This window comes from Colletotrichum siamense, assembly GCF_013390195.1.
Source record: "Colletotrichum siamense strain Cg363 chromosome Unknown KSG_Cg363_contig01, whole genome shotgun sequence".
NCBI classification, from domain to species: Eukaryota; Fungi; Ascomycota; class Sordariomycetes; order Glomerellales; family Glomerellaceae; genus Colletotrichum; species Colletotrichum siamense.
In genome coordinates, this window is record NW_023501014.1 from 5,020,943 (window position 1) to 5,031,607 (window position 10,665).

At 57.4% G+C, this 10,665-nt stretch overlaps 2 protein-coding genes across 2 annotated transcripts; one reads left to right on the forward strand and one right to left on the reverse strand.

Moving 5' to 3' along the window:
* Window positions 1-4,660: 4,660 nt before the first annotated feature.
* Window positions 4,661-6,155, forward strand: sre1-2 (Elongation of fatty acids protein sre1; the record flags this gene model as incomplete). Its single annotated transcript, XM_036633104.1, has 2 exons — window positions 4,661-5,425; window positions 5,481-6,155. The coding sequence occupies 2 exons, from the start codon at window positions 4,661-4,663 to the stop codon at window positions 6,153-6,155; spliced, it is 1,440 nt and encodes a 479-aa protein (XP_036501433.1).
* Window positions 6,156-8,777: 2,622 nt separating this feature from the next.
* Window positions 8,778-9,705, reverse strand: CGCS363_v001256 (FYVE-type zinc finger-containing protein; the record flags this gene model as incomplete). Its single annotated transcript, XM_036633105.1, has 2 exons — window positions 8,778-9,167; window positions 9,232-9,705. 2 exons carry the CDS (start codon window positions 9,703-9,705, stop codon window positions 8,778-8,780), a joined length of 864 nt encoding a protein of 287 aa, XP_036501434.1.
* Between the last annotated feature and the right edge of the window lie 960 nt (window positions 9,706-10,665).

Below are 10,665 nucleotides of genomic sequence, written 5' to 3' on the forward strand. Positions count from 1 at the left end.
TAGATTTACAAACAATCGGGTGAGGGGGAGCTTGGGATAAGGTATACTTTCAGTGACATGAGCGAGGGAAAGCACCTCGGAAGCTCATGATCGACTGATGCTGGGCTGTGTGGGAGCAAAGAGACGTCGTTGGTTGCCCCCTGCTGCTCGCATGGTGGTCCTGCAGGGGTGCGTGTTTCCCATGGATGCGGGGTCTGTGCAAAGAGGCGTCCAGCCTCCATTTTCATCGCGTCTGCTTGCTTGCTTCTCCCAGCCGAAATGCCTAGGCCCAATCCGGGATGCCTGCAAGAGGTCAAAGAGCTTTGGCATCGCTAGATTTGACGGGTCACTCTAGAACCCATCCTAGCTTCCAAATGACTTTGATTGTCTTGGAGTTCGAGCCGTCTGCACAAACACTTCACACCAACATTGGGTGACGGAGCTGTCAGAACAGATATGCAGGCGGGGTGCAGCAATGGCGCGGCACTTGGGTGCATGCAACCTCACGCCAGGTTGTTAGTGCGAGTAAGAGAAGCTGAGTCGAGCTGATCGTGCGGGGAACGGAGCCGGAGCCGGCTTGAGTGGGAGGCCGAGAGCCCAGCTAATGTGACAGAGAGAGCACCTTAATGCGATCAACAAGCTGCACCACAGGTACTGAAGTGAAATACCGGACGCCCGACACGGGACCGGCCGACTGCTGAAGGGCTGAAATGACTAGAGCGCGGCTGCAACGCATGTTTGCTGGTGTCTTGGAAGAACGCATTGGTTTCAAAACGACACAGCCGCGCACCTGGGAGCCGGGCTGTCGGGAATCTGACTCCGGACAACCTTCAATGGGCAGATCTGGCAGTGGTTCGAGGTTGCGCCAACAGGAAGATGCCGGGTCAGCTGTAGGTGCCGATCGTACGTTGCTATGCCTGTGGTGAGATTCAAGATCCTGTGGGGCAGATCGATGATGCAAGTTTACGGCCGGGGAGGGCTCAACCTCGGCTCGCATGAACAGTACAGAACTGGAAATGCTCATGATTCTACAATCGTCCGTCAGTCGAACCTGCTCGTCTGTTGCTTGATATATGCTTCATCGAAACCATGAGCAACATTCGATGTCGCAGCCTTCCATGCAACTTGGCTGGCCGTTGGAAGCTTCCGGGCGCTACATGAAGTCCATCCTCAGTTCGTCTCACCCGGAGGCGCAGACTCCGTGTCCTGGGTCCCGCACATGGCGCAACCACTCATCCCGGCCAAGTCGGCGGTCTCCGTGGCTGACAGCTCGCTAGTGAGCCGGCGCCACGGTCAATCTCGCCGGACACTAGGCATTGGGTCCGGGCCGGCGACGGGGCCGTTGGGACAGCCTAGACCAGGGGCTCGGGTCTGTCACTCGGTAGCGCATCGGCTTGTCGTCCAGCATCGCCAAGGGACCGGCAAAACCGGGCGAGCGGACCATCCAGGACATGGCAGGCAAGCAGAAGCAAGCCCGACGGCGGCAGGGTGTCAGTGGCCAAATGCCAGATTGGCTTCCCCTCTAACGGACTGCAGTCTGCAGACGTCCAGTGGAATTTTTCAGGGTCCAATGGCGGGTCCAGCATCCGTCTACAGGGGGCGCGGGGTGTCATCTGGCGATGGGCGGTCTGGCGGCCAAGAGCGTTCAAAACGGAAGTTGGGGCCGCGTTTGCCTCTGAAGGCCGAATTTGTTGGGAAAATCGTCAAGAGTGTCTGAAAAATGCATGTGAGAGTCGATCTGCGCAGAAAATTGTTGACCGTTCTGCGAGCACACGCGCAAGCTCCTTCCTGGTAGTATCCGTTTTCCAGGCTGTTGGCAGTTGCGAACATCGGAGTTTGCGGGGTGGTTGGCTTTCGGCGGTGCACTGCACGACTTGAACATGTCGCCCATTTGCAGTCGAATGTCTGGTTGGGCGCAGCTGTTGAGGGGGCCACCCAGGTGTGTCTTTGTATGATGCCACTGAGGAACGTGGAAGACGGGAGAGGCGCTTCAATGCCGTCTGATGGATTCCGGCCGAGTCTAATCGACCAAGTCCGACTTGACGGCCGTCATCAATGGCATGATGGCAAACTGCGTAGAGAAGCCTGCTTCGAAACCCGGTCGCTCACATGCTTATCGGAGCGTCTGAAGCGATTTCGTGATGCTGGATAAGAGGGTCCTCCCGCAAAAGGCCTGCAATCAAGAGAGAAAAATCTGTGATACGAAGCAGGAAGATGGACAGAATCGGGGATAGCGCTCCCCAACAAAATGGACGCAGGTCGGGTAGCCAGGGCCCACGGCGGATGGACTGTCGATAGTTTGCAACGTGAGCTACTTCATGCGCGTTAGCCTGCAGAACGACATCTGGGTGAGAGCACTAGCATTTCCTCCGTAAAGATACACGACCCGCACGCGAGGATCCCACCAGGAACCAGGGGCTTTATTCGCCCAGGCTGAGCTTCCAGAAGGGAGTGGGTGACAACGGGTCCCTGGCAGCCGACGTCTCTCCAGAATGCGTGTTGCGCGCCGTTGCAAGTGCGTCGCTTGTGCGTGACAATTTTCCCCCCTTTGCTCAAGTGACAAGCCGGAGCTCCCGACGGGCAGTTCGTGTCAGGCAGACAGTACACTGGGAGCATCTCATCACGATCTCGTGGGTGTCGCATAATGTCGGAAGAAGCGTGACCAGAGAGCACTGACTGGCCTGGACTGCGGGCTGGTGGTGCAGGTTCATGGCCAAACCATGGCCTTGTCGACGATTGGGCCGAACAGATGCTCCTAGTGTATGTAGCCTGTAGGTGCCTTGATTGGAAGCAGCATATCCTTTCCTGGGCAAGCGGCTCCCGGATTAGAGTTGGAGCTGGTGACCAAAGCTTTGTTGGCGCCTCGTTCTCGTGGAACAGCGAGGGCCACATCTCAAGAAGAAGCACCCATGTCGCAGCTGGTCCAACCGTTTCGGTCAGCAAATTGGCAGCCGCGCAAAGGTGATATCACCTGAACGGTGCCGATGCTGATGTTGGCAACTTTGCTCCGAGGCAAGCCTGAAGTTGATTCTTGGTGTTGCTCGGGCCCTGTTGCGAAATGTTGCCCCAGACGGACAGGGTAAAAACGATCCATGATTCCTTGCAAGAAAAAAAGCAAGAGAGCAAGGATGATGTCGAGAGCCGAGGCAAGTGAGGTTCAGGGAGTCGATCTTGGGTTCAAGATGGATCCGTCTGCCCCAAGGGCCCCTGTTGTTGGAGACTTGGACTCCCATCCGTCAACAGCAATGGCGTCTGGAAGGCGGCGCGGCGCCCTTCGTCCGGAGTCTCAGTATCCGGAGGCGTAGGTTGGTGGTGGTGTTAATCATGTGCTTGCTCAACAATCGTCAGCCAGGACAAGGTATCCGTCTCTGCATGTTGCTTGGCGGACCACTCCCATCGAATGGCGGGGCCGATGTTCAGTGGTGGAATCCACAGAGAGTAGCACCTCCCGCGGCCACCCGACAAGGCGGGCAAGCGCGCACGAGGGACTTGCGGCATCAGGAAGGCGATGTGCTGCTGCTCTTTCCTGTTGTTGGTGGTTTACATTGTAAGCCTGTAAGGTAGGTACTGTGGTAAGGTAGCTCTTCCCCTTACATGGGCAGTCACTGTGAGAATTGGAAAGGAAAGTACGTACCATTCGTCCCTTAGGTAGTTTGGACTGATGCCTACCCATCTGGTAAGGACTTTCCCATGGCATTGAGACGGTATAAGCACCTTCTCACTGCATAGCACGCAGCGAGATGCAGCATTTACGGATGCTCAGCTTGCCTTTGCCTCCGCCTCTGCCCTGCCGCGGCGTGCTTGACATACTTGACATCAGCCCGTTGCGCTCCGACCCCAGCATTAAATATGACTAAAGTCTGAGCAGCAGACTGAGGTATCTTGTCCCATCATGTCCACTTTCCTCGTCGTCACCGCACCCACGCCAAAAAAACCAATCAAGCTAGGTAGTAGCAGTGCAGATACCTACGTGACGAGGAGGGGAGGAGCCGCCTGGCCTGGCCTAACGTAAGGTAGGTGAGGTAGCACACCCAGCATATCCACTTGCACTTGCACGTCCACGTCAAGAATTGCAAGGTCTGCACACTCCAAGCACACATCCCATCCATCTTGATCCCCGTCGCCATCCCCGTCCATGCCCACACACCACACGCACTCACACACCCAGCAGTTGTTGTCCCAACTCCAGCTCAAGCTCCAGTGTTCCAGCTCCGGTCCAGAAAACCACTCTTCCCCTTCCCCATATTAAGACCTCGAGGATCCCCTCGCTTGGACCTTGCTGTTTGTTCTGCTTCTTCTTCTTCCTCCCCATTCTCCTCTTCTCTCTTTGGAAGACTCTCCATCTGCAACTGTGACAGACAGAGCACCATCTGCGCCATTGGGTCAGCAAGATCTTGTCTGCGAAAGAGCTTCAACCTGCTGGAATACAGCTCTTCCACTCCTCCTTTTTGGTTTAAATTCACCCACGTCTCCCACTGTCACCGAGTCGGATCGACGTCGGAGCCTCACATTCCACCATCCAACAGCTCTGCAGCGGTCGCGTGCTGAGATACCTTCCTCGAAAAACGATCTCCTGTCTCATTTGCTGAGACGCGATTCAGAATCCCCAACGCCCGAGCGAACAGCGGGACCACCACTTCTTTTTTTTGAACCGAGGCTCGCAATTGGTCAATCCCCCACCATGGCCGGCGTCACCGTGCTCAGCGAGCTCCCGTCCCCCTCGCTCTTCCAGTTCCCTCCGGACGGCGCCCACATGGCAATCCCCCCGCCGCTCCCGGGTTCCATGGCCGCCGCACCCCCCTTCGAGATCCCCGACCACATCTTCTCCGCCGCCCTCGACCCCAAGGTGCCCATCACCATTGCCGCCCTCTACGCCGTCACCATCAAGCTGTTGAACAAGTACAACCAGTCCACTGGTCGTAAGCCCTGGGCAATCAGCAAGACTAAGCCCTTCTTCGCCTTTGTCGTTCTGCACAATGTCTTCCTCGCCGTCTACTCGGCCTGGACTTTCTGGGGCATGTTGGGAGGCATGCGCAGGAGCGTCGTGAGCCCCTTTGGCCCCAATGGCCTGGCTGCCACCGCCGACAGCTTCTGCCAGCTCAACGGTAACGGCGGCTTCGGTGCCGCCACTGTCTACAACGAGACCGTCGGTTTCTGGTCCAGCTTGACCGGACAGTCTGCGCTTGGCTATGACGGTCGCCCGAGCCGCACCTCCACTGGCAGAATCTGGAACGAGGGTCTTGCCTTCTACGGCTGGATCTTCTACCTGAGCAAGTTCTACGAGGTTCTCGACACTTTCATCATCCTGGCCAAGGGCAAGCTCAGCTCCACCCTCCAGACCTACCACCACGCTGGCGCCATGATGTGCATGTGGGCTGGTATCCGCTACATGTCTGCTCCCATTTGGATGTTTGTCCTCGTCAACTCCTTCATTCACGCCATGATGGTAAGTTTGCACCGGCCTGCCTTTGTGCGATGAGAGATGCTAACCATGAGATCAGTACACCTACTACACCATCACCGCCTTCAACATCCGCGTTCCCATGGCGATCAAGCGAACCCTCACGACCATGCAGATCACTCAGTTCCTCGTCGGTGCTTCGTATGCCATGCTGCACTCTTTCGTCTCCTACACCGTTCCCGTGACCGTCTACACTTCCAAGAAGGCCGCCGAGGCCGCCGCTTCTGAGGCCGTCACCAGCACCGCTGCCGAGGCCGCTACCACTGCGGCCGCCGGTGCCTTTGAGGGTCTCAAGAACATGGTCTTCGGCGCCGGTGCCAAGGTCGCCGAGGAGGCTGCGGGCGCGTCCGTCGCTGCCGCTGCTGCTGCCCCGCCCCAGCCGGGCTTCATCGCCGAGACCGTATACGTCACCCAGCCGTGCATCACCACCAGCGGAGAGACCTTTGCCATCTGGCTCAACGTCTTCTATCTGGCCCCTCTCACCTACCTCTTCGTCATGTTCTTCATCCGCAGCTACCTCCGCCGTAGCAGCGCCGAGTCTGCCAAGGGCAAGGGCAAGGTCCGCCGTGAGAGCAACGTCACCCTGGCCGAGAAGGCTGGCTGGGATGCTGCCCGCGATGTCAACCGCGAAATCTACAACGGCTCTACCGAGTATGCCGTCGAGGGTAGCCCCCGCCGCGGCGCCGGCAAAACCAACAACAAGGCCCGTGCCTGATTGTCTTGTGCGAAGTGGTCGGGACGGATGCGTAATGGGACATACGAGGGTTACTGTGGAGGATAGTCGGACTGAGAGGGTGGGAATTGGGACGGCGGCATGGTCATACTTATCTGGCGTTCTGAGCAGGGAAAACATTTGGGGTAAAGCATTTGCATCGCCCGGAGCGCTCGTTATCTAGTCGTAACCGTCTAGAGCTTTGCATTTTATCGCATAAGGTACATGGGCAGTCCGGCAGCTGTATATACATTATAGTACCCAATCTGGTTCTTCAATTCCTGGTGTGTTGTGCCCAAAACGTGCGTTTGAATGACACGCTTCGGAGACTTGGTCTCATCGAAGAGTAGGATACGGCCTAAGCTCCTGCCGGATCGGGGTGGTGTTCCAGCCGTTCCGACAAGGAGCCGGTCCGATGCGAGGTCGGAGACGGCATTAATGTGGATACTCGGCCTCCGGAGCAAGCAAGACGCCGATGTCGAATCTCCGGTGAGGTGTCTCTGTGTTGGGTACCGACGGATGCAGCTATGTAAGTGCACGCCCGTTTGATACTCCGCACAGGCTTCCTCATCCGTATTCCTGACTCACAAACGCCACATGATGCGTATTCAAAAGCAAAACATGGTTATTGTCATCCTTTCCAAGTGACATTATCAGTCACATTCTTTCTTCCCGCCAGAGGGCCCCAGCCTTACAGAAGTCTCCTCTCCAAGGTCACAACACAGAGCCCGCGCAGCTGTGACTCCTCCGCCGGAACATGTCTGAGGCACGGCACAGACTTTGGAAGGCCGGCATCAGCGGATTTAAGCTTGCGGGGGGGCGTTGTTGCTCCTCTTTGCGCGCGCCCGCTCGTGCTGCTGCCGGTCGTGAGATGGTTCACACGGGCTGGGGGGCTATACTGCGGGTACAGCAGCAGACATGCAGGAGCGCAGCAGGAGCAGCGGCGGCAGCGCGTTGACATGTGCGCGCGCGCGCGCATGTGTGTGTCCGAGCCCGGTTCGTCCAGCGTCGCGTGGTGCGTTGGGACGCGGGGTGCGTCGCCCTCGTCGTCGTTGGACTACCTAACGTACTTAGCTCCCCTTTTTTCCTCCGGCCCGCGATCTTTATTCCCTTGTTCCCGCTGGCGGCTGCGCCTGCTCCGCCGGTCTGCTGCTGCTGCTACTGCCTTCAGTCTGGCTGTCTCTCTCACTCAACATGAGCATGAGCCCCAGAATCTACCGCTGATGACGCTGTCATGCCATCGTGAGCGGACCAGGTCACCACTCCATACCCTGCAAGGCGAGCACTCCAAGATGGCAAACGTCTTTGACAAGAAAGCGAGTCAATACCAAAGACTGCAAAGGTTACACATATCCAGCCACTCGCCTCCGTAACATCGCGGGTAGAGCACTCACTTGTATGAATCACGGCGCGGTGTGTGTCACTTGTCCACAGGATTCGCCGCAGCCGACAACGACATTCGCCGCAAGATCTTACACCTCCAAGATCCCGAGCTAAATCCAACCTACCCTCACTGGACCTGGGGTAGGACGAAGGGGGGAATGGGGGCGAGTGACAACTGGCAAGAGAGAGAGGTAAGAAGAGCCAACCAGCCACTAGGCTAGCCTCGGCTCAAGCATGACCACCCACACACACGGCGCATACACACACCTCGAACCAGTCACTCGGTCGCGCTTGCTAAAGATTTGCCTTGTCGGGTAATGCCCAGAGACACGGGTCGGTGAGCAGCAAGATCTCGGACGCGTCTGGATTGCTGATGAAGCATCGTGAAAAGGCAGCTGCAAGCCCACCACCGCCTGTCCAGCCGTCACAGTCACAAGCCAAGGTTTCGCGAGGTGGAACTTTGTGTGGATGCAATCAATGGTATTTCTTTCTTGTCTGTCATGCGGGGTACTCCAAGGCGGCGGACGTGGCCTAACGTGCGCGACAAGGTTGCGCTGCCGTCCGTCCGGGTTGTTGACCCTTTCCTCCTTTCCCCCGCCCTATCCCGATCCTTCATCCTATATCATTTCCGTGCCATCGACCAATAGGTGAGGCCAACTCTAAATACACAACGCCGATCCATGAAGGTGTTCGGCCGATCAATTTCGTCTTCCCGCTTCGTCACCCGGGCGGGTTCAGAGAGCGGGAAGCGAAACGCCCGGCCATCACATCTGGGGTATAGACACCTCCATGAAGTATGCCGCCAAACTCCGTTCGAAAGGAGGGCCTGATTAGAGCCAATGTATGTGTTCCGTAAAACGAGCCATTCCAATACTGTCAAAAAAGACGACAAGCCAAATTCCAAGCTCGATATCCTGCCAACGCCACGCTAAATGCAAAACGGAGCCATGCCAAATCGGTGGTGTAGAAACCGGTAGGGCGTTCTAAGTGCGGATCGGATGTAATGATGTTGACGCGTATGCGCAGTCCATTAGTGGGTATTGTTGTTGTTGTTGTTGTGGTGGTGGTGGTGGTGGTGGTGTTTGGTATCGTCGGGGTGGTTGATGAGAATCAACGCCGCCGTTTGTAAGTCTATGAGTCTATTGTGTTCGCTCTTCGTCAAGGCCGTGAATCGTGATCCGTCTGTTGCTTCGCGCCCTCGGGTTTCTATTTCTCTCCGTATGCGCCGACTCGTCGAGCCCTTCAGAAGGTGCTCCAGTTCCAGTCGCGCGGCACGCTGGCAGCGACCTCGGGGCCCTTGGTGGGAGCCAGGAGGCCCGGCGTCGTGGGAACGATGGGGCTCGCAACGATGGGGCTGGTCGGGGTGGTGCTGGTAGAGTCGGAGCTCTGGTCGCTCCCGCTGCGGCTGCCGTTACGGCTCTTCCATACCTTAAATTCGGTGAAGCAGTGAAAGCAGACGCGGGACAAGGTCGCGCGGGGGTTGAACTCGCAGTCCTCGTCAAGGGGGATGAATTGTGTAGAGTGAGGTCCGCAGAAGATGTTGCCGCAGCGGCGGCAGTGGTGGCGACGGTTCCATGCGTTGAAGTTGCGCTTGCAGGTCGGGTCGTCGCACATGGTAGACTCGGTGTCGGGCTGTGGAGTTTCGTTAGCATCCGCAGTCTCGCAGAGTATGCAGTGCACCGTCGTGTAGACTTACCTTCCAGTGCTTGCGTGTAGGCTCGCCGGTAACCTCAGGGAAGAGCTCGGGATCCAACTCGAGGTCCACGACCTTGCCGCTGTCGCCGGTGGAGCGACGCGCCAGCTTGGAGCCGATGACGCTGAAGCCGGGCAGGCTGATGAAGCTGCTGTTGGTGCGGCGCAGGCAGAGCAGGTCCTCGCCGTCGAGGTCCTCGGCCTTGGGGGTTCGCGGCTTCTTGGAGTGGTGGTGGTTGGGGCGGAGGACGGCAGGCATGTAGGCAGGGCGGACCGAGTCGGTCAAGCACGACTTGGGCGAGGTCGGGGAGCCATCGTGAGGAGTGCTGAGGGGGGAGATGCGCTGGCCGAAAGGTCGCGGCGCGGTCTGAAAAGACTGAGATCTTGTGTGGCCAAAGTCAGGGCGATGCTGAGGCGCGTAAAAAGCGGCAGGGCCGCGCTGGTCGGCGAGGGTAGGCATTATGAGGTCGGCGGCCATTGTGTTGACGATAGTCGATGGTGTAAGTAATGCTGTGGAGGATTGCTGTAGAGAACAAAACCGCGCGTGGGATGGCAGCGGTTGGCGCTAATTAATGTAATCCAACGATGCGCGTGGTGTAGGAATGCAGAGTGCGGAATGCGAGCGTGTCGCAATGTAGGTGTGGTGATTAAGAGGAGGTGAGGCGTTGGGTCTCGTGTTATCGATGCTTCGAGTAGCAAGCTTGGCCGCAAACGTCGACGAAAGTATATTTCGTCGTTGTGTCGTGGAAGAGGCGAAGATGTGCTTGATCAACCAGAACGGGCTCCCTTTGGATGTTGGTTGTTGATTTATTTTCGGTAGAAGGAGAGAAATGTAGATGGGAGGTGGGAGCGGGATGGTGAAGTAGTGGTTGGTCGATTGGGACGAGTACGGTCGAGGATGGGAAAGGGGGCGTGGGAAGAGGAGCCTTAAGGGCGAACCGTGGGCAGGAGCAAGTGGAAGGGGGTGCGGGTTCCCTATTAGTTTTAATGTTGCGGCAATTGGCGGAGGGAGTTGCCCGAGTAGGAGGGCAGCACCAGTCAGTCTGCCGAACTGCGTAGGTAAGGTAGGTAGGTACCCAAGGTGCAGTGCACCTCAGCCAGAGGAAGGACCAGCCGCTGGAAGGAGGGGGAGTGCCCTGTTGATTCACACCCCCATCAAGGACATGACACGCTGCGGACCAGGGTCTCTGTGTGCAGCGTCTCTTTGCAGTCTCTTACACCCCCAAACGTATTCGTACTGTACCAAGCAGACCTTCATTTCCTATGAAGCCAGGCACGAATAACTCACGATGCTCTTTTGCCAGCCAACCCCTCCGCCAGAGACGCTCTCGCCGTGCCCATTACGGTGAAGCAAGCATACCTCTGTGCTGTCTGCCTGTCTGTCTGCATGCACTCGTCTGCCCAGATAAGAAATAAACTCTGGACAGCAGATGTATGT